Here is a 23362-nt window from a genome sequence, read left to right as displayed (position 1 = left end):
AGCATCAGCGTGGTATGAAGGCAGATAAAAGTGGCTGTCTGTACAAGGGTGGGTAAGAATCCAGAAAATAGATGCGTTTTCAGTTTCACTGCCTTAGAACTCAATAAAATGGACTATCAGCCTGTGCTCAGTCTCTGTTTTGAAGGCAATTGGAGGCACGTCGATCCCCGCGCAGTGCATCTCCCTCCTCGCTGATGCTGACCTCCCTTCTGCCTCCTCACACCTCATACTGGTGGTGGAAGAGGCTCTTCCCACACACTGCTCAGAGCATTCCTTTGGAGGCCCTTCCCCTTCTCTCTCCATCTTTGTGCAAAGCTCTGAAAAGCCATTTTATCTCTTGCTAACAACCTGGTGCTGAGCCAGTTCCTCAAAACCGCTTTGCTGCTGTAACATTCTGTCGCATAATAGTGTGTAATCTTCATGCTGCGTGTAGCAATTCAGTATTTCTGTGGATTTCTACACCTCTTATTACTGCCTTTTGACACACATATGCAGCAGCCTCACCCTCTGCTCAGGCACCGGCTGGTGGTGAGTGTTCTGTGCTAGCAACGCCTTCTTTGCTCGTGGCATCACCATGGTTCTGCCTGGCCTGCTGTAGAGAGCTAATGCAGAGCATGCAAACATTAATTGCTATACTTTGGTTTCACTGTTGATTTCTTTTCCTTACTGGAATCCGTTGCAGGCGTAAGAGAATCTCAGCAGTCTGTGATTGCTGCACTGCAAACTTTTGAGTGTACCCTTGGATTATAGTTTGTGTCTGCAAATGAGGGAGAGGAGGAGGGAAACAGAAGAATAGGCTCTTATAGGAAACGGTTTCTTATGTTACAAATATTAAGGGACAAGTTGTTCCTATTGCTTGAGTTGGTTCAAGCACAGCAGGGTATGTCCTTGGGCTCACCCCTACGCTGAGGGTGTTTCTGTGGGTGCTTGTGGAGAGGTGCTGTGCTCCCTCCCTGCCTGCACGGGCATCCCGTCACCCCTCCAAGGGTTTGTGCTGGGTCAAGAACCCAAAGGAGGGGTGTTACCAACACTGTTCCCCACTGCAGGTCCTGGTGTTCGTCGTGGCCCCAGAGCAGAAGGACAGGCCTGGGAGGCCATAGGAGAGGAGACAGGATGTCTGCACGTGCTGCTCATGCTGTGCCAACCACAAACTGGTTGCTCTCGTTTTACTGCCTGACCAAGGTGCTCTTTTCCCACCCGCCCGTCCCACGTGCACTCACTCCATCCTTTGTGTGCAGCCCGTGCCATGTGGTTGCGTTCCTCTGCGCAGTCTTGCTGTCAGTGGGTGCTAGGTTAGGCCTGTACTTTCTGTAATTAGTTAGAAAGCACCATTGTGGCTAATCCTCCAGCATGTCCTGTTTGCCAGCCTTTGCCTTTGTTAATCGTAGGGTCATAGAATGGTTCAGGTTGGAAAGGACCTTAAGATCATCCAGTTCCAACCCCCCTGCCATGGGCAGGGACACCATACACTAGACGATGAATGAATGGTATAATCGGTGCCTTTTGGTTGCCTACCTTTCAGCCAAGTGCCAAGCACCGAGGAACCAGACCCCAGTGAGCTCCTTTCAGTTTACTGAACATCAATCTCATTCTGATCAGATTGTGCAGCAGAAATGAAGCTGTTTGAATGAATTTTACTAACATAGACAACAAAAGCCTGGGGCATCCTGGGTGCGGTGCTCATCCGTCCCCTGAGATTTCCAGCCTGAGAAAGCAGAAGTTTTTCTGTGTCACCAAAACCTACAAAGTATTTCTTGTCAGGCTATTTGCAGAACACTGTGGGCTGCTTCGGGGGAGATTTCAAGCCAACTGCCTCGGTATTTTTAAGCTCCTGGCTGGGGCACAAACAATGCACAGAAGCCCGTGATTGAATTCATTTACTACTACGGTTTTGAACACAAATATGGCAGGGTGCTGGCTCTGCGTCACAGGCTGCGGGGAGCTGCAGGGCCCCTATTTATAACCGTGGCACTGGGGAGAGTTGCTTTTGTGGTGAAGAAGTTCCACAAGCTTGCAGACTATCAACATCCCAGTGTAGTAAGTGGCGCGGAGCCTGCAGCCTTCTCCCACCCCCTCAGGGAGGGAGGTAAAGGTTAACTGAGTAATTATGCACAGCACACCCAACCAGGAAATAAAGTGGGAGCTCAAGGAAAGCATTCAGTCAGAGCAAAGAAGTTTCTAGTGACACTTCAGGACTGAAGGAGATGGTAGCCGAGGTCCTGCTCCTTCCCGTGTGACATTCCCTGGGGAAGGTGAGGTGCCAGGATGGAAGCAACAGAGGAAGAGAAGGGAATCTGGGGGATAGTCTCGGTCAGACGGGGTGTCTCTGCTTTGCAGAAGGGTGAAGCTGAGGTGCTATTGACTACAGAGCATTTGTTCCGCAAGGAAAACTTATTTTCCTTCCAACTGAAATCAGGGTTCCCAGAATAAATAGGATGACAAAGCCCAGGATTTTCCACTTTCCTTGTTGATATTTTCATGTGAAACAAAGGGCGCGCATTGTGAAGGAAAATAGCTCTTCCTTTGTTCCATGGAGGAATGCAGTAACCTTCCATAGAGAAACAATCGAGCAAGTCTGAGAAGGGGCAGGGGCGGGGGGGAGGTTATTTGCAGATAAGAGGCATTTCTCATACATGAGCAAGGTTCAGCTCTGACTCAAGGACCTCAGTAAGTGGCTCAGACGACGTTCCTCAACAGCAACCACTCAGCTGCAGTTTTCCACGTGTCTCAGGCTCTGTATTTATTAAATCCTGCTCATTCCACACGGATGAGGCAAGGACCCATCCCAAGCATCCCCCGGTTTTCAGTGGTGCCTGCAAGCTTGATGGGGTTCTAGCAGGACAATGCAAACCTGTCATGAGGTACAGTGCGGTGATGCTGCCCCTTAGCATTAGGAAGCAGGGAAGTTCAGAGCCTGTTTCCAGCCATCCCACTTACGCTCACTGGGACGTTCAGTGTGCACAGGGAAAATGGACCCACAGCTCCTATTGACTTCCAACTCTTACATAGAAACACCTTTTAAGTGCCATATATTGTCAGTATAACCGATGAAAGTTTAATAAGGTGTTTGGTGGGAGGGCTGCTGAAAGAGCAGCTATGAAACCATCTGATCACCATTTGATTGTGGATAATCCCCAGGAGGACACACTGCAAGAAATGAATAGTTACCAACAAGCTGCTTCCTCCAGCCTGCACTGAAAACATGAAGGACTCTGTTGATCTGCACTGCCTGGTTTGAAGATCAAGGATTCTGCTCAGCCCTGAAGGATGCAGCGGCTTCACAAGGCCCTGAGCTTGATGCTGCATTCATGTGGCAGGTATGATGATCACTCAATCCCTGTGGCTGTGTGTGAAGTAAGAGGGGCTGTGAGAACGTTTATTTCTCTCTACCTTCATTGCCTGTACCCGGGGTCACAGCATGAAGGGGTAAAGCTGATCTCCCCATCACCACAACTACTGCAATGCTACACAGCGAGGGGCATTTTACTTCTTCTCCTCAGGACAAAGAGGTTCCAGGGACACATTTGCACCTCTCCAGTCCTTTGTACTCTCTGCCCCAGCACTTTACCTGTAGAAAATTCACAGTTTATCCTACATTCACTGTGCATTTAGCAGGTAAAATATTCCACAGTGTTAAAATCCTTGCAGGAGCATCCATCACTGTAATACATGTCTATTACATTGAGCCACTAGGAATAATTTACATAACAACTGATGCCTTAGCAGTTAAAGGAGCCACCAAATCAAATTCCCTCGGCTGGAAGCAGTTGTTTCAATGCATGTGAAGCTTTTGAAAGTGGCAGGTTCCTCTTGAATTTGCATTAGCATTGTGCTTTCTGAAATAAGGAGCTGTTTGAAGATACCTGCGAGCTTCTACACACTGAGGTCCTGCCCCGTGCTGGGGGACACAGGGAAGAGAAGCTCTCAGCTGCACAGCTCAGCCCAGCCAGGGGCATCAATGCTGGCCTTTGAGCCTTTGCAATGGCTCAGAATTCCCGTTATGCCATGGATCTTTGCATCTGCTCCCAGAAGCCAGTAGCTGCCTGGGAATCAGCTCTGTGAGCCTCCTGTCGTTACATTCTGCACTTCATTGGCAGGAAAAGAGCTTTTAATGAGTAGAAGTCAATCACTTCTCCCAAAGCACCTGCCGTAATGGCATTTAAACGTGTGTTAAACAAGACTTTTACATTGTCTTCAATCAGGATTCCCAAGCTTGCCTGTAAAGAAAGGAGGGAAAAAATAGTACGAAGAGCAGGGGCTGTGACAGGAAGAAGGCTGGGGGGATTTGGTCATTTATGGTGGCCTAAGGAAATAGATGAAGAGATGGTGTTCAGCAATGGCCTGTTCACACAAATGCGGTATTTTTGCAACCTATCTCTGGGCAGAACTAATGCATGCATTAGCAGAATTAACCTGGTTACAGGCTGTCCACTCAATGAGGACAGAAAAACTCCTCTTGTGACCTGCCGTGGATCTGTCACTGCAAGAAGCACATCACTTGGGTAACACCTCAGAAAATGCCTTGGAACTGCTTAAAGGGAGGATACAACCTTCTTCCTAACCTCTGATCCACCAAAGCACTTGCATTTCATTTGTTGGGCAGGGGATGGATGTGGGCTGTAGGTTTGCTCTAGTGACTCAGCTGTGTGCCCGAGAGGAGAGCGGCTCTGGAGAGCTGTTCATTCATAGGTGCACTGCAGCAGAGGGCACCAGAAAGCAAGGGAAACTTTGTGCTAGCAGCTGGTAAAATACCAGCGTCTTTGTGGGTGCTGGTGCCGGGATTGGCTTTGCGCTTTACGTGGGAAGCGATGATGAAGAAAGACTCGACGGTCCTCGGCTGCGTGTGTTAGCTTACACAGGCAGCGTGATGGCTGCAAGCTGTTGGCATCCAGGCTCAAACCCACACCGTGGCTGCAACTTCGGTGTAACCCCCGTGGGTGACAGGCGCCGCGGGTGTCTCTCGGCCTCCCAGCCCGCCGAACGCTTGGGAACAGGGGGAGAGGGGTCCCCGCATCCCTGCGCGCATCCCCCGCGTCCCGCCGAGGATGCTCCCGGCGCTTCCACGGCCCCACTGGCGTCCTCCCGGCCGCGGACCGCGCTCAGCGCGATGTCCCCGTCCCCGTCCCCGCACCCGCCGCCCGCAGCGGACCCTGCGGCGGGCACGGAGCGGACCTCCGGGGCCTTCCCCCGCACGGCTCCGGGGCCGGGCTCGGGCTGCCCCCGCCCCTTCCCGCCCCCGGCCGGTGCCGGTGCCCGGCCCCCGGTTCCCCCCGGTCCCGTCGGGCGGCGCCTGTGGCGGGCGGAGGGGAGTTTCCAGGAAGTGGCCATATTGGATCCATTCAGCCGCATCCACCCGCGGCGGGGACAGCCGCGCTCCCGCCGCCGGAGCCGCGCCAGCCCCGGCCATGGCCGCCACCGACCTGGAGCGCTTCTCGGTGAGCAGCGGCGGGGCCCGGCCCCGCTCGCACGGACTCGTTGGGGGGGGTTTCTCCTTTGGCGGTGGTGGGGAATAACCCGGCCGATGGCGGGGCCGGGGCAGCCGGGTGGATGCGCCGGGCGCTGGACCCGTGTGCGCGGCCGCTGCCGGCCAGCACCCGCAATCACGGACCCGGCTGCGGATGAGGGAACCCAGACCCGGCTGTGGGGCTGGGGGGGACCCGGACCCGGCTGCGGGATGTCGGGACCAGGACCCGGCTGCAGGAGGCTCTCGGGAGCGGGGCGCAGCCGGTGCCCTCGGCAGGGTGTGGGGAGGGTCCTGCGGGAAGGAGGGCTGGAGGGTACATGGGCAGGGAAGCTCCGAGGCCTCGGTGCGCGCTCTGATGCTGCAGCCGGTACCGAAAGCCTGTGGCGAGTCCGCCCTGGATGCCCAGGATGCTCGGGAGGGCTATCCGATACCCGTGTGTCTGCAGGCATGGAGCACCCCGCAAAGCGGGGCGGGAAGAAATGGGGTCAGAGCTTCCTCAATAAGAATTATTTACATCCCGCCGGTATGCAAACACTCTGGAGCAGCCAGTTAACTTAACGGGGTGTGTGTGTATATGTAATACTGCAAGGGACACGGCAGTTCAGACACGGGCAAAGCAAACTCTTGAGGCGAGCTGCTCTCTGAGCCGGTGTATGAAGGAGGCTGTACAGCAAACATGGAGCGTGACCCCTGCACCGCCGCCTCTGCAGCTCACATGTTGTATAACTGCTGTCGGAAGTCAATCTGCCCAAAATCTGTGTCGGCTCAAAACTATTCTTTGTCTACAGCTTGGTTGTGGTGGTGTTGTTGGAGGGGCTGTTGTAATTAAACAGCTCGGAGACGCATCCTGCAGCCTTGCGGAGCTGAAAGCGTTTCCTCACATTGAACAGCGTAGCTCTCAAAAGTCAGCAATGTCTGGTGTGATATTGCTGAACAAACTGGGCACAGCAGCGCTGGTTGTCTGGGTTATGGACGTGCCACTGGAGCACAAACAAGCCCCTGCTGCTGTTTTCTCTCTAAACTGCTTTTTGCCAAGAATCTCAAACTCTGCTTCATTTCTTTGAATCCTGGCCCAAAAGTTTCCAGCTCGAGAATGAATTTGCAAGACTGTGACTGGCATAGAGCTTGCAGAAAGGAAAATTGATTGGAGGCTCTTATTTAGGAAAGCAAACGCTTCCAGGCTCTGGGAGAGGGGATCGAGGGGAAGCCTCCGTGGCAGGGAATAGGAGCCGCCTCACTGCAATTCTCTGCATTTGCATCATGTATAATAAATAGTTTTAGTGTTAATTTGGGGTGTGTGCAGTGCCTGTGCGGGCTTTCAGAGGTGTTGAGGAACCTAAAATACTGCCATGCCCTAGGAGAAACTTAAACCTTCTTCGGTGTGTACTTGAGCGCTTGCTGTGCTTGCGTCAATGCTCTATCACTTTAGTTACAACAGAAGGGAGGAGGGCAGCTCCCGAAGGTGCTTGGCTCTCATTTGGGCACCAGAGTGAAGTGGCCGGGCTCCAACATGACTTTAGTGCCCAACTCCATAAGGATAAAACCTGCTTGCTTTGTGCAGGTGCTGGGTGAGTTCATAGGGACCTGCAGGGCCAGGGGATGTGGTGATTGGGTCATGGAACTTGGCATCTGGCAGAGGCGGGTGGGAGAGCAGCATCTCGATTCCATTTGATCTGGAGTCAGGATGGTCCCAGCTGCTGCCTCCTTTATCCTTGGTGTATATCTCTGCTCTGATGCTGTTCCTCTAGCGTGGAGCCTCATGATTCAGGTGTTCTGGGTTGCTCTCTGCAGGGTTCACAGCTCTCTTGGTGCCACTTCATGTCACCGTGCCTCAGTTTCCTGTGTGGGAACAGCTCAATGCTGCCAACAAGAGGTGATAAGAAACTGATTTATTTTTACCAGCTGATTGTATCTACAGTAGGAAGCAGTGATGAAAGAAACAGCCTCTGAAGGAGGGCTCTGGTACACAATAGGTCATGCTGCTCAGATGGGTGAAGCTATTTTTAAGTGTCCAGCTGACACTGACATCCTGGATTTTGATGACCCTTGGGTTTGGATAATGTGTTTTCAGAACTCCCCAGATGCATGCTCCCCTTGTGCAGTCCTCCAGAATGCCTCTGTCTCCAGCACAAAGCAGTTCCCTTGAAGTACTGCTGTTGGAAATGACCAACAAAAGCAAATGAAAGGAAGCTCACCCATAGAAAGCTGCCTGTAAGGCAGCACAATCACACCCAAACCTTTGTTTTTGTGAATGCAGTGCTTGTGAGAGACCCTGTTCAGGGCTTGGTCTGCAAATATTGCTTCTAGACCCCCAGGCCAGTTGTTGTCATCACAGTTAACAACCAGAGTGGAAGGAAGGCATCGGCCTTCTTCAGTTATGAAGTTATGTTATGAAGTACTTCAATCTGTCATCAAACTCAGAGCTTCTCCGTGGCCTGGTCTGGCTGGTGCTGAGCTGGCACATGTGGCTCTGTGCTGGAGCAGACGCTGGCAGCAGTAGCTGGGTGTTGGTACGTTGAGTGGGAACCAGCCCAACCAATGCATGCAAGAGGAAGGCAGAAAGCGCATGAAATCCATTAGGGAAATGCAGAAGTTCTGGGGGGAGCTGGGAAGGCTGAAGGAGAAGCAACCAGAGATGTGCAGGTGAATAAACGGATGAGATGTGAGACTGAGGCTCTCCAACTGTTTTGCTTTTGAGAAGGTTTTTCAACGCCCCCCCCAAATCGATTCCTTTCTCTTCTTAGGTAAACCCCATTGACCTCCTGCTTAACTATCTGCATTAACACACTGAGGGGCTTTGCATAAGGGCCTGGAGGGACAGGCCAAGGGGAATGGCTTGAACCTGCCTGAGGGGAGACTGAGATGAGCTCTTAGGCAGAAGCTCTTCCCTGTGAGGGTGCTGAGGCGCTGGCACAGGGTGCCCAGAGAAGCTGTGGCTGCCCCATCCCTGGCAGTGCTCAAGGCCAGGTTGGACACAGGGGCTTGGAGCAAGCTGCTCTAGTGGAAGGGGTCCCTGCCCGTGGCAGGGGTTGGGGCTGGAGGAGCTTTAAGAATTAGTGCTCCTTGGAAGATCTTGCCAGAAAAGCACCACTTTGCATGGAGAAAGCTAAACCCCATCTTCCTCACTGGGAACAGGCGGTGTTGTGGTTCTTGGCGGGGGGGGCTGGCCACTTTGCAGCTTGGGGTGAGCGTTACCTGTTCTCACACCGCTGCCTTCTTACGGCCTGCTCCCAGCCCTGTGAGAGCAGAGGGACCTTTGAACCCTGTTCCTGCCATAGCTGCAGGGCTCTGATAAACTCCATGCGTTTCTGCTGCTGTTTGCTGTGAGGTCGTGTGCAGCCTAAATCTGATCCTCTGTGTGAAGGGGCCGTGTTACACCTTAGTCCATGAAAGGCGGGCACGAGGAGCGAGCTGAGAACAGCTCTGTGAACCAGAGCCGTTGCAGAAGTCTCACACTTAGCATAGGCTTACATTTTCTTTTAATCAAACTCTCAAGGAAAACATTTCCATGGCTCAGTTCCGGTGGAAGCCGGGGTTTGTTTGGATCCAGCCATCCCCCTGCCCCGTTCTCTCTTTCCCAGCCAGTGGCACCGTTCGGAAGCTCCAGGGTTAAATTTCCTTGCCTGTTTTCGCCATTCAGTTGTTCTCCCTTAGCCTGGAAAACCCGGCCATGCCCCATGCAGCGTGGAACAGAAGTGACAGATTTTTCCCCAAGCTGGTCGGAGGCTCAGGAAGCGAGCCCAGCGGGAGCAGCCCTTTCCCTCTGCCGCGGCCGCCTCCTGCCCGTAGCGCCTGCTTTTTGGGGAAGGAGGAATGGGGAAAACGCTCTTCCACGGGAGGAGACCAATTGGTGGTTGCCTCTCCGAGCCCTGCAGTCCCTCCCCGGGAGGCTGGCGCAGGAAGCCGGCTCTGCCTGCTCGGACCACAGCAGCAATTAGCAGAGCCGCAGCCCATCGCGGCTCCGGCTCCTCTCGCTGCTGTTCGCGCCGGGAGCAGGCGCTGCCCAGGAACGGACGGGTCCGTCCTGGGGCTGCGCCCCTCGGTGCCGGCGGCTCCCACGGCAGCAGGGATGCGGCGCGGTGCGGTGCGTGGGAGCCTGGGCGCTGCTCCCGCCCGCGCCGAGCGGCAGCGGTGGGTGCCAGGATGGGAGCTGCCGGGCGCTGCGTGCCCTCGGCAGCGGCAAAGCGAAACCGGCGCCTCCCTTCCAGGAGCCAGCCGTGGCAGCGCCCGGGCCCAGCGCTCTGCGCTGCGGGTGCTCCCTGCGCTCCCTTGGCTCGCAGCTCGGGAGGGGCGGCAGCGCGATGCTGGATGAGCTCTTCCTGCGTTGTGCAATTAGGAGGAATCTGGGAGGCGACGGGGCAGAGGGAGACGTGCAGGGTGTGGGCAACGCTGCTTCCACCCGCCCGCGTGGGGCAGGGGCACGGTTATGCGATTAACTGTGATTACTCACTACATGTCTCGGGCACATTGAGGCTGTGGATGGGAGAAGCTGCTCTGCTTGGTTCAGATTTGCTGCAAGCCTTAGAAATGTTGTCCTGTCCCGTGCTGTGTTTTGACGAGGTGGGGCCTGTGTGCTCATGCACTGCTTGTTTCTCCCCTTCTCCGCATCCACATGGCTGGAGTTATATCTGAAGCTTCGCATTTGTATTCATGTCATGTAAAAGCACCAGATGGGTGGCAAGAGATCCCATCTCTGCTCCCAGAGCAGCTCAAGCGAGGAAAGAATCCTGAAGGTGTCGCTTCTCCTCAGTCCCAGCCGTGTCCTTTCTTTCCAGAACATCTTCTCTGATGTAAGCACTTGTGCTCGCCTCCAACTTGTGACATTTGGGTACAAAAGGTGGAGCCAGTTGGAATTGGCCCCATCCCCAATGGGGTGCCAGTGGGGATTTTTAGAGGGCTGGGGCAGAACAGTATCCATGAGAGCTGCGGGCTCCTCGGGTACATCCCCAGTCACGGCTCTGCTTGTGGGCTGAGCAGGGCCCGCGGGGTCAGCCCTGTGGAGGCACCGCTCTGTTTGGATGTTCAGATTCCTTTGTGAAGCCAGGAAGCGTCTGTCTCCCACACACATGGAATTCCAGAGATGTCAGAGCCGGAGAAGGTTCCCATGGAGCGCGCTGCCTCGGGGCTCTTGCCCTCTCCGGCTCCCGCAGCCTCCAACCCAGATTGTTGTGGAAGCGAGAGAGCCTGGATGGGTTTCCTGGAGAGACCTGGGGCTGCTCCAGTGCTGTGCATGAGGTGCTGCCATGAGCCCGTCACCGCTGCCTGACGTGTGCAGGGAAACATGTGGGGAATGCACCCGGAGCCCTCCGCGGGCACCGCGCGTTCCGGCTGGTTCTGGCTGTGACAGCGGGGCAGGACGCATCCCTCAGCCCCTGGGCAGCAGCGCACAGGCACGTCTGCAGCTGCCGCCGGGCGGAAGCGTGTGCCCAGCGATCCTGGGGCTCACTGGGAAGTCGAACGTTCCCGCAGCAGCATCCAGGGCTGCTCCGGCCGGTCGGTGGGAGAGGAGACCCACGACGCTGCGTTAGGTATCATGTGTGGTCCTCCTGGTGCTCAGGCTGTGTGAGGCTGAGATACCGGGGCAGGGGGGCATTGCTGGGCCTCTGGTCCAGACCCTGCTTCCAAGAGGCTGCTGCAGGCTTTGGTTCCTAATCCAATTGATCGCAGCTTTCAGCTCTGCCACAGTGGAAGAGCGGCTAGCGCCAGCCTCCCCGTAACGCTCTCCTTCCCCCATCTCCTGCAGCAAAGGTGTTTCCAGCTCCTGTTTGTGAACATGGATTAATTCTGTACTTTCATACAGAATGAAGAGCCCTTTCAGTTTCTCTCTTTGCTGTGTGTGTTTCTCAGATAGAGTTTTTCTTCTTGCTTTCTATTGCCTCAAGTCTTCACATTAAAGCTGTTCTGTGCTAATACGCTGTGAGGCTTTCTGGAGGCAGGTGGATACATAGCAATCGGCTTATTAGCACGATGGCTCTGCTAAAGCTCATGGAGCTGGGTGGCTGTAATGCATAAAACTTCTCTTTCTGGTGTCTCCCAGGCAGTAGCACAGGGAGACTTGTCCAGGAGCTGGAAGAGCTCTTTGTGGGGACGCTTATGGCGTAAGGCAGACTGAGGAGAGCATCAGTGGTGACCAGAACTCTTGGGTTCCCACTATATCCCTGTTCCCTCATCTAAAAATACCCTGACTAATAGCATGTATTGTAATCAGGCAATAAATTCTGGACACGTTTGTGGGAATTAGCCATGTTTATTTTAAGTGGTAACTAAAACAAGCAATCTCGGTGGCTGGTATCCAGCACGGCTCCTTCGGCACGGTGGGGATCCAGGCCCTTCTTCAGCGCTTCTTTCCAACTGCCCCAACCCTTTTCCATGCCAGTCCTGAGGGGCAGGCACTGAGCTTCCTTCTCGGCTTTGTCCCACAGAAGTTGCCCTTGCCAAGTGTCTCCTCCTCTTCCTCGTGGTAGCATGGGGATGGGAAGGGATCCGCTGATGAGGTCAGTGGAGTGCAAGCTGGGAAGCATCTGCTGCCTTGGGTGAACTTGGGAAAGTCTCTTTCTTATCTTAAGGTGATAAGATTAATCCTGTCAGGGTTCTTGGGAAGTTCCATTAAATCAAAAGCCTCAGCACCTTCTGAAGAAGTAACTTGGCAAAGAACGGGGCTTGGGCACTCTGGTGCGATGGGGTTTGTCTGCACTTTGGGTTCTTTTGGAACAGACTGCAGGAAAAGTTGTGTTTGTGTTTTGGGCTTTGCTTTCTTGGTTTTGAAGAGCTTCTGGGGGCTGGAATTCTTGGGCTGACGAAAAGCTGAACTTTCTCATCCTTTGAGGTCAGCTTGGAGGAAATGTCTCTCATTTTTGGTTCCAGAGTTTTCTGTTTTAACCAACTTCCCTTATTCTCAAAGGCAACATTCATGTTTGCAAAACACTGTGCATAATGCCCGGCAAATCCTGCTTTGCTCCTTCGTGAGCTCTCCTCCAGGACTCGTGAGCAGGACAAAATGCATCCTTTCTTAACGGAGAAAGACCTCACTATTAATTAATTAGGCTCCATAAATGTTATAGGGAAATCACTAAATAACAGCTTCAGGGAAGGAAGCCTGTGGGAATTCTGCTTTCAGTGTAGAAAGAGAGGAATTTAAGCCAGAAACAGTTTGCTTGCAGAACACTAAAGCTGATGTTGCATTCACAGGTTGTGAATGTATCATCTTGGATGCATGTCGTATAGGAAGTGATGAGAGGCTTTACTCTCCCATCAGACTCGGCTCTGAACATCCCCAGAACCTCCTGTTTCAAGCCTGTGCCAGTTCACTGGGTGCTGGAGACGTGTGTAGGATGCTGTTCCACGGGTTGTTGTTTTGGTTTTAAAGGAGGGAAGGCTGAAGCAAAGCTGAAGGCAGCCCCTGAGGTTCAGCCCTTCACTCACAGAGGCTGCAGTGGGCAGGCTGGTGCCCAGGGGGAATATGTCCAGTGTGTCTGGGGAGCATCCTCTGTCCGGTGCATTGCTGGGATATCAGTCCAAGGTGTGCCGCAGGAATCAAGCTCCACTTTGGCACCAGCAGCTCCGGTTCAGGGAAGCAGTTAAGGAGTTTGCCCAAGGAGTTTCTCCCTTCAAAGGAGTTTCTCACTTGAATCCCTGAACACCTTCCTATGGGCAGGTGACTGCGGTGAATGTTTAGGATGTTTGCAGGTGCGCCCCAGAGCGATTGCATTGGGCATGTGGGATGCTGGCTTCTTTTCCCAGGATGGTGAGCGCTGCTCTTCTCAATGCCCTCTCTGCTCTCGGGCTTTATGAATTGCTCTGAAAGACAGGTCCAAAAGCTCTCAAGAAAGCATCACTTCAGGCAGCATAACCTTTAGTTAGCCCCAAAGGAGAGAACCTCAGCTTTGAGTCCTCTCACCTCTGCAGCGTAAAGAGGCTTTCATTTGTATTTGGCGTTGTCTTGCTGGTGACTCCATATCTGGTTTCTTCAGCGATGTTTCTGCCTGCCTGGAGTGCAGCTGGGAGCCGGAGGGATGTGAATAAAAGCTCGAGTGTCTGGGAAAATTCCTGGCATTCTTAGGAGAGCGGTTTAAAGGGGGGCTGGGAATTGTGTTGGTTCAGTGTGAGGTTTTTGTTGGGGGACGTCAGTGTGGGCTGGGAGCATGCAGCAACTGGGGATGAGGGGGTGATGTGGAGGGATGGCTCCGGTGGGCTGTGCTGGAGAAGGGAAGGAGGTGAATGAAGGCCCCTGGGGCTCTGCGGTGCTGTTGTGGGGCGGGGGAAGAGCAGTGTTAGGCATCACAGTGTCACCATTTACAGTTCTTTAGGGCTGTCACAGCAGGGAAAACACCATTGCTCTCCCGGCGTAGCAATGGCAGAGGGGCTCACCCCATCTCAGATGTGTGGGACTGGCTGTGTACCACCACAGCGGGTTGCTGTTGTAGGACAAGTGGTAAACCAGCATAAACCCCACTGCTAAGGTTTCCTCCGTGGCCTTATTTTCACTCCCTCTCTCCTTCCCCCAGCCTGTTATGAAGTGCTCCACAATGGGGATGGGGAATTTTAAGTACACACTTAAGATTATCTGAAACCTTCAGCTGAGTCCGTGCTTGCACTGGGGAACCTGCTTGGGATTAGGTGGTGGTTAGATGTGACAACTTTAGCCTGAGAGGTGCTGAGACCTCCACTGGCCAGCCCCAGCTCAGGGTGCTCCCCTTCATCCCATGAGGACAGGCTTACAACACCTAAGCTCTCTGCTAAGACTTCTTATGCTCTGCATCCCCTGGCTGTTGTCAGAAAACCTCAAATCTGGTCTCGTTACCTGTCTTGGGCCACCTCTTTCTGCTGTGTAGACAGCAAAGTGCCAGCTCAGCCGCTGATGCTGTCATACACCTAATAACCCTCTTTCTGTGTGTACAAGAGAGCGTTTTGCTGTGTGCTAGTGGCTGCTTTGAACGTTGCCAGCACCACGAAGGTGCTTTTCAGATGCCAGAGGAGGTGTTGCTGTTACAGTCCCTCCGCTGCAGAGCTTGGCAAGGGGAAGGTTTCCTTCATGGAAACTTGAGTCCGTTCTTGCTGCTGGTCCCTTGCAGATGTCAAGTGCCATTTGTTGAGCCGGCGTTTGGAGCTGGGGTGGGATCTCCTGAGAGAGCCGGAGCATTCTGCATTGATCCAGAAACTGGGCCAAGCCCCAGGGAGTGCCGCCTTGGACAAAGAAGCTGGATTTGGCTTCCAACACTATTTGCCCAAAGGTCTCTAGGCAAGTACTCAACTGCTCCATGACTCAGTTTACTTGTGAATGACAGTGAAACCACCAGCGCCTCTGTAAGGAATCCTGCAGTGATGGGTGTTTGGGTGCCCTCAGCACCCATGGTTGTGGGGTTGGGGTTGGTACCCTGTGTGTGCTGTACCCCAGAGCAGCTCCCTCTGTCCATGGTCTGTGGGCAGTTTGTCTTGCCCTGTTGCCTGAACTGCCCGCTCTGAGGGGTCAGGCAACGCCTTGCATGCCAGCATGCGTGAGCCCTGACATGGGACCAGCTTGCTCCGCTTGGGTTTAACAGCCGGATCTCATACAGTCCTTTCTCTGCTCAGTTACAAATGAACTCCTTGCATCCAGACTGAACAGTTCCCCGATTCCATGCGTTCCCATTCAGGAGCCAAGGGAAGAGCATCCCCCAAACGCCGCTGGTGTATGTGTTAATCTCTGCGTTGCTCGCGCTGCTGTGATTGCGGAGGGCAGTCAGGAAGGTGAAGTCATTGTTTGTGAGCAGCAGCGGTCCCCAGCGGTGCCGGGAGCCGAGCTGGCCCCTGCAGAGCCCGGGCTGCTCCATCCCAGCACGGGAGCGCTGCCAACGGCACGCGGGGCCCATGGGAGCCTTCCCTGCCCTTCCTCGTGCTGCTCCCTGAGTCAGGCCGGGAGCGCTGGCTTCTGTCTGTGTTTGGTTTGATCGTGAGCTGGAGGGGAGGGGAGGGGAGGGGATCTCTGCGCTTCACAGGGAGCCCGGCGCAGCGCGCCCTGGCTCCCCGGCTGCCAGTGCGGAGTGATGCGCCCGTGCTGTGTCCAGGCATTGGTGGGGGGGTAACGGGCTGTTCCCAGGTTGGAATGGGATTCACACTGCAAAGCCCTGGAGGGTCTGGTATTAAAGGTCAAGATGTCAGCCAGGACTGAGGAATTTCTATGCAGGAGTGTGCCTCACTAGTGGGAATTGAGGCACCGTGGCAGAGTGCTGTGCACAGGTTGTGTTGTTGCCTCTTGCTCTCTTACAAGCGTGTGTGTAAAACATTACGGAAAAAGGTCAGGAAAACGAAGCTGGGGTTGTCTGGAGCGCAGAGCACAAGCACACGTCAGCAGGAGCATTCCTTGTGGGGCTCAGCTGGAAGATGGCACTTCCCAATGTCTTTATTTTAACAACTGATGTCACGGTCTGTTCATGCTGCTCCTGGTGGGCGAGGGAGGACGACAGGGGCAGCTCATCTAAAAGCAGAGCGAGCCGCTCTGCTCTGCACCAGGAGCCCCAGCCAGGCCAGATCTGGAGCTGGGTATGGAGCTGGTGTCCTCGCTGCTGCCATCCCCCATGGCTTGCACAAGTGACAGAGCCACTTCTGCTGGGAGGTTGCTGAAAATGTAATGACGCAAAGTGAAACCGATGCTAATTTGGAGGTGAGGCATGAAGAGAAGCTGCGATCAGACTGCTGGCTTTTAAAGGATCGTAGGCACAGTGCTCGATGCTGCAGCCTCACAGGGTTCTTTAATCCTTCTGTCTACTAGGAAGAGCCTAATGAATGTGTGAATACCGAGTTGCCCCTCTTACAGGGGTCTGGATTTGGTGTCTCTTGTGTTTCTCTGATGCCTTTTCTTGTCTCGCTTGCAATAAAGGGCCAAATAACACATAATCTTTTATGGGTCTGGTTTGTGGCCAGCTGCCCGCAGTGATGCTGCCTCTGCTTCCTCCCACCGCACAGTCCCACTACACAGCACAGTCTGTGGGACCCTGCTGTGGATGGGCTTAGGAAGCTGGTGTGGGCTGGAAGTGCTGGTTTTGGTTCCCTGGGTGTCTTCATGCTGGTGTGGCCACAGGAGTGGGCCAGATGACGTTGTGCATCCCAAGAGCATCCCAGCCTCTGGCGGAGCGCGTCCCGGAGCTGGGGTGGCTGGTGCCTCGGAGCAGGTTTGCAGCACTGTGTTTGGAGGTTTCTTCTTGGTTCCGTGGCGCTCAGCTGAGCGTGGCCATCTGTGCCTGCAAGGGCACGGCTGCGGCTCCGCTGCGTGCCAGGAGAAGGGTCCTGTGACGTGGCTGTCAGACAGAGCCAGAGATCGATTTCCCTCTGGGATAGCGGCTGTTCCCTTGGCCGTGCCATTTGTGTGCCTGTTGCCTTCACAGCCTCTGCTTCTCGAGCCAGAGCATCAGTGAAATGGTTAAAAGGACTGCATTTGGAGCTTAACAAATCCTGCTCTTCGGTTTCCCCACAAAATTCCAGGTTTAAAATACAAATTGTCCCCTTGTCTCTCTGCCTCAAACCCAGCTCAAGGCACAGAAGATCTTCAAAGAGCATGTACAAAGCCTCCCTGTGAAGTGATACCCTGGTAGCTGCCCATCACATCGTGATCATTAGGGACCCAAGAAGTGATGTTCAGGGCTGCAGTGGCTGTTTATGGTGGGAGCTGGCACTCAGAGCCGTCACAAGCTCGTAATTACCATGCTGTGAGATGATCAAATGGGCTTCATGGAAGCTCGGCTGCCTCATGGCTGTTTGCAGCCCCAGGGTGGGGTCTTGCCTGGGGAGAAGCAGGAGATTCCTCTCTCCAGGCTGTGAGAGACCTGAATCTCATTGGGCATTGTGGGAGCGTGGCAGAGACCAGTGCAACTGGAAAGGGCAGGGCTGTGTTTGGGCTCTCGCCATGGCTGATCCCATCCAGCTCTGCCACGTACCTGCCTGCTCCTGTCCTGCAGGACACCAGACAGGGAAGAGTCCTGCTGAAATTCTTTGTCTAAACCAAGCCCTACACTGCTGCATTATTGCTGCCCTCGTGTATTGCAGCATCCGTGTTCTGAGTTGATTGTTCATGCTGAGCGCTGCAGCCTGGCTGCTGCTGCTGGAAGGAATTCAGTTTTGAGTGTGACCTTGACGTCTTCACTAGCACGTGAACCATGTCAGGCTGTCCTGGAGCTACCCTAAAGGGTTGGTCATTGGGGGGGAGACTCAGATTGGCTGCAGTTCAGTGCAGGGGTAAGTGGCACCAGGATGGTGGGGAGGTTCTGCTCCGGGAAAGCACCAAACAGCACAAGGGAGCAGAAGCATCGGTTGTATTCAGAGGGCTGCCCATTCTGTGAGCTCAATGGATTGGAGAGAAGGAATAAACCAACAAAACCTGGGGTTTAAGGCTTCTTTTGTTGGCCTCGCTCTTTCCCAGCAGTTGTTTGTCCTAACACAGCAACAACAGCAAAACCCTTTGGAGCTGAGTGGCAGCTGAAGGCCCTGCAAGCACAGCAACTGCTTCTGTGCTTCGGTATCGGCAGCATCTTGAACTTGAACCAGGTCATTATTGCTGCTCATAGAAATAAAAGGCAACTGCATTTCAAGGTCACTGTCAAAGACTGTCCCTGGAGCTGCCCGGTTGCCTCAGCAGCTCTAAGAGCAGCGGAGCCGTTCGGAGTTCAGGGTATTCTTGTCCTGACCCAGCAGCGGCCGAACGCCAGAAGAGAGGAGAAAAGCGAGCCCTGTGTGAGCACATTTGGGTTTCCTCCGGCCGAGGCATGACTGAGTTCTCAATGCAGCCCTGCCGAGCTGGAGCCTATTTTAAACTGCGGAGCAGCGATGCTGCCTGTTGCCTGGAAACCTCCTCCCAGCCTCGGGCTCTCGCAGCCTAATCATAGCCACCGGCAGCCTTGATTTATTTGCCATCCAGAATGTCATCGCGGGCTCTCCGCTTCGGGCTTTTGTTTGCTTGCTTTTGTTTGGTATTTACAGTGAAAAGACACAAAAGTGTCACTGTCAAACTCGGTGCCTTTCTGTGGGAACAGCTTGGCTGTCCCCTGCTCCGCGGTGCTGGGAACCGGCGCGCTGAGCTCCCCATGTGGTGGCTTGGAGAGGGGAGAGGAGGACAAGTGGGGGCTGAGGAAGCCCCCCCCCAGCCCTGCAGTGCCTCCTCCTACAAGGAAAAGCAAACCTGAGCAATGCTGAGCCCCCGTGTGTCCTAACTCCCCATCCACATGCGGCTGCACCATCCTGTGCTGGATCCATGGGCCAGCATTGGGCTGCCTGGATTAGCACAGGCTCATCCTGCCCTTGGGTTCCATCCCTGCAGAGGCGTCAGTCTGAGCTTTAACAGCTCCATGTGGTGACAGATGAATGGGAGGAAGCTTAACTTTGAGGTCTCCCTGTCCTCGGGCCCCCTTTTAATTCACCTCAACTCTTGGCCACCATATAACCTTACTTGATGCCACCTCTCCCCTAGGAAAACTTTAAGTGATCGCGATTTCCTCTTAGCACGATCGATCCCGGTGGGATGGAGCAGAATTGATTGCAGGAACCCAGCTGGGATTCGGCTGTGCCTGTGTCCAGGGAGCCCCTTGGGAGAGCACAGGGCTGGAATCAGCTGGAAGCTGGTAACAAATGCTAACCAGGGAGGTTTGTGCATGGGGCCTCGGAGCTGCCTCGGCTGCTCACGGGTTGTCCTTGTGATTTAAGCGGTTTATTTTACAGAGCTGGCAATATTTGCTCTCCCAGCAGCAGAACTAAGGCAGGCTTTGACTGGAGACGCAGATGAACAGAGGTTTGCGTTTTGTTGAGCTTCTTGCTGCAGGCATAGAGCGATGCACAAGGCTTATCATGGCCTGACTTTTATTTCCCTCTCGAGTTAAAGTCTGACAGCCAGCTTAGGCTCTTGTCTCGCAGTCTGTAAGTCCACATTGTCAGGGACAAAGAGAAGAACCAAAGCCAGGCAAAGGGCAGACACTTTTCCCATCCCCATCTTCCACTGTGTGCTGGGGATTAAGAAAAAAAGGGTCATTTACCAAGGAGCCTGTGCCTGTGACTGAATCGTGCTCTGAAATCCCATATCTCTGCTTCCCCGTGGAAGGATGGGAGTGCTTGAGGGGCTGCACCCCCGAGGTGTTGCTTTGTTTTGCAGAGAGGTGGCAATATCTGTTGAAATCCAAACTCCCCCGTTCTTAACCACTAGAAGCAGAAGTTGCCCTTCTGTGAGCTCTCTTCTGCACTTTGCAGCTGACCTGGTCTGCTTTGCTCTATAACGCAGGGCACAGACCTGTTATTGTCTCCTCGGATGTTTATTGCCTTCGTTTCCAAGCAAAGCTTCCTACAGGTGATGCGCTTCCTCTGGGGGAGGGAGGAGACAGAAGGAAGAATCATGTGCATGGGGGGAGACAGGAAGAGGAACAGCAGAGGAAAGGTGGAAAGCTGCGGTCACAGATGGCAAAGCAAGAGGGTTCCTTGTCCTGCCTGTGTGAGCAGCACCCCTGAATGGCCGAGCGAACAACCTCACACTGCTCATGGCAATAGCAAAGGGAAATGATCGAGCGCTTGGGGGGATGCAGTCTGTGGAGCTGTGCTCAGCGCTGGAGGTTTAACAAAACACAAGTCCAAAGGAGGGGAAGAAATGAGCGCTCAGACACGGGCTGGTGGGGTTTCCTTTGCTAATCTCTCCCAGCTGCACGCAGTTGGAGCTCATGCCCTCGTGTTTTCTTTCCTCTGTTGGGTCAGCTCTCCCCGCTCCCTGCTAAGATCAGTATTTCCCCTCTCTCCTCTTTGTTGGTGGCCGTTGGGGTTTGTGCTGTGCCAAGACACAAGCTCTTGCGGGCAGCACCAGGGTTTGTGCACAGGGGGTGGGTGCTTCTTGGCCTTGGTGGTCCCTCTCCCCGGTCTGATTTCCCAGCCCGGTGCACTTGGCTAACCTGGCTTCTTCTCCCTCCCAGAATGAAGAGAAGAGGAACCTCTCCCTGGGGGGCCATGTTGGCTTCGACAGTCTCCCGGACCAGCTGGTCAGCAAGTCCGTCACCCAGGGCTTCAGCTTCAACATCCTCTGCGTGGGTGAGCGCTGGCCCCTGCACACAGACACGGGCTGGGACCAGGGTTCATTCCTTGTGCCGTGCCACAGCCTCGGCGCTGACTTCGAGCAAACCCAAGATGCCCAAGTCTTTAAAAATGGGGTTTAATTGCAGTGGAGTTGAGCTCTCTGGAGCTTGGTGCTTCTGAGCTGGGGCTTTCGCATGTGGCTGTTGGAGACCCATTGCCCAAAATCAGGGAGAATATGGGGGAAAGCTTAAACACATCAATTTTGTGCTTTGGTGAGGAAGAGGGGGAGGAAACGGCTGTGGGGCTATCCAGGTCTGCACTGAGCTCAGCTTCTGGTGCGGAAGCTGCAGGGTGGCAGGGAGGGCCAGTGGCTGAAACCAGAAGAGTCCCATCATCAGGGAGGTGGTGCTCATCTCCTCTGCAATAGGAAGGATTAAGAGAAACGGCAAGTGAAATGTTTGCACACTGGGGTGGCTGGCACGAGGCTTGTGCCTGGCTGGTGCTGTCCCAGGTGAGTCAAAGGGCTGGAAGTGTGACCCCCCCGTGCTTGGAAAGGGAGAGGGAGTGTTCCTGCTTTTATTGATTGTACAGTATTTGTCTGGAAGCTTGAGAGCGGTTGTGAGAAGAAATACCCTCATTATGTGCTTGGTTTTTACCTCCGGTATTGAGGTGAGCAGGCGATGCTGCTGGAGCACTAGGAACCAGTTCCTTCCAGAGATGAGACGAGCATTAGTTTTACTTTGGCTGGATCTTGCATATGAATCTGCAGTATTGTAACCTGCTAGAACAGCAGAAATGCATCCAGAGACAGCAGCTCCCTGCCTGGCCCTCAATCTGCCCAAAGAGAATATGGCTCTGGAGAATGTGGCTTGTGTCAGTAGTGAGCTCTCCGCATGACTCCTTTCAGCTCAGTCTGGAGCACCAGGCTGCTTTTTTGCCCTGCACAACTCTTGCCCGCAGCGGGTAGGATACAGTGCGTACCTCTGCCCTGTTCTGAGCACCACGAGGTGTTTATCCTGCACTGGAGAGCAGAATCCAGTGCTTGGAGAAGCAAAAAAGCCCCAACCCCTTGGCAGCAGGTACGGCACCTCCCTTGAGCAGACGCTTGCTCATCCTCCTGCTCTGCCATGTGCACCTTAGGGCTCCTCGCAGGTTCAGGGGGCAGTGGCTGCCTGTGCTGAAGGTGTAGCACAGGAGACCGCCTGGGAATGAGCAAGGAGGAGGTTATTGCATGGGATTTTGCCTCTTTTCACTCCCTTGGCCAATAGGGCTGCGTGTAGTGAATGAGGAGTTTAAATGGAGCCCCTTGTAGGCCACTCTGGAAGACATCAGTCTCGTTTAGTTACCAGGAGCAGCCATTCAAAGCCTTTCTGCATCACGGATGACTTTGAGCCAAATATCCGGGGATAGAGCTTGGTTTGTGATGCATCCCAGGTGTCCTTCAGTGGCTGTTGGAACAGCGGGGCTGCGGATGGGAAACTTGTCCTGAGCATGCCCTTGCTGGTTCTCCAAGGAGCATTCTCTCCAGAGGAAAGCAGTGTTTTGCTGTGCTGCGTGATGCTCGCTGGGGAGATGGGGGCAGAGAGCTCTGTGTTAGCTTTGCATTAAGCATGGGAGGCCTTCAAGAATGCAGTGACCGGGGTGAGAATTACGTGTCCGTGCGCAGCAGTTTGTAGTAACCGCTCACAGTGTAATTTACTGTGCTCTGTAATTAATGTCCTTTGAAGTACCTGTGGCAGGCTCATGCTGCAGGGAGCTGATGGTTTCTCCTTCCCAGGTGAGACCGGCATTGGGAAATCCACACTAATGAACACCCTCTTCAACACCACCTTCGAGACGGAGGAGGCCAGTCACTACGAGAGCGCGGTCCGCCTGCGGCCACGCACCTACGACCTGCAGGAGAGCAACGTGCACCTGAAGCTGACGATCGTGGATGCCGTCGGCTTCGGGGACCAGATAAATAAGGATGAAAGGCAGGTTCCGCGCCATCTGCTTGGCTTTCCCGGGCTTGCCTCTGGTGCTTAAGACGCAAAGTGCCTGCAGCCCTGCGTGCCCGTGTTTCTGTTCATGGAGCAGCTCCCTGCAGCGGCTCTGGTTCTGGGGACTGAGTGAATTGGGTGAGGAGCCAAAAAGAGGGGTCATAGGAGGTTTGTCCCGCAGAGAATGGTGTCCTCCAGGAGCGGGAGCGGTTGACAGGCTGCCCTCGGTGCAGGGTTGGGAATGATCTGTTCTGACAGTGACCAGTGTCGCTGGACCTGTCTCATTTAATTGCACAGACATCTTGTTCAAGCCCGAGGTGAAGGCATTCTGGGACTCCAAGGTCTCTCCTTGGTCACGCTGCATTGCTGCAGCCAGATGGCTCAGCCCTGAGACCTGGGCAGAGCTAGATCTGGGGAGGGAGTTGTGTTTCCATGCTCCAGTGTCCTTATTTTCCAGTGCAGCCTCAGGAGACTCCTTTGGATTACAGGGTCTGTGTGTAAATGCCACACTCCTCCTGTTGTGAGGCTACATCGTTTGAGTCTCGTGGTTGCTTTTACAGTGATGGAACCCCTGAAGCCTTTGCAGTGCCGGTGCCCCAGGCCTGGCTTGCTAATGGTCTGGTTTTAGTTACAGGCCGATAGTTGAGTACATTGATACGCAGTTTGAAAATTACTTACAAGAGGAGCTGAAGATCCGGCGCTCCCTCTTCAACTACCATGACACCAGGATCCATGTCTGCCTCTACTTCATCACCCCCACCGGCCACTCCCTCAAGTCCCTGGACCTGGTCACGATGAAGAAGCTCGATAGCAAGGTGAGGGGCTGGACACCATGGTCCATCTTCCTGGAAGTGTTCATTGCTTGTGTGTCAGTGCTGGACCCCTTCCTGCCTGGTAGCTGGGGCAT

The 23362-nt window shown here is 54.2% G+C and overlaps 1 protein-coding gene across 5 annotated transcripts in view; it reads left to right on the top strand.

Annotated features, from left to right (window-relative positions):
• Nucleotides 1–5254: 5254 nt before the first annotated feature.
• The window catches only part of SEPTIN8 (septin 8), a 37337-nt gene continuing 19229 nt past the window's right edge, over nt 5255–23362 (top strand). The window contains exons 1-4 of one of the 5 annotated variants that reach the window (XM_057415845.1): nt 5255–5435; nt 20377–20491; nt 22254–22449; nt 23084–23270. In XM_057415845.1, coding sequence (XP_057271828.1) covers nt 5406–5435; nt 20377–20491; nt 22254–22449; nt 23084–23270 — 528 coding nt within the window. In that variant the 5' untranslated portion in view covers nt 5255–5405. The remainder of the gene's footprint in view (nt 5436–20376; nt 20492–22253; nt 22450–23083; nt 23271–23362) is intronic. The other 4 variants (XM_057415846.1, XM_057415844.1, XM_057415847.1 and 1 more) reach the window with 4 other exon arrangements.

The sequence above is a fragment of the Pezoporus wallicus genome, unplaced genomic scaffold, assembly GCF_028554395.1.
Source record: "Pezoporus wallicus isolate ANWC-B61680 ecotype Strahan unplaced genomic scaffold, APGP_CSIRO_Pwel_v1 contig_9052, whole genome shotgun sequence".
Taxonomy (NCBI): Eukaryota; Metazoa; Chordata; class Aves; order Psittaciformes; family Psittacidae; genus Pezoporus; species Pezoporus wallicus.
The sequence above is the reverse complement of the archived record's forward strand: the minus strand, read 5'-3'. Positions and strand labels throughout refer to the sequence as shown.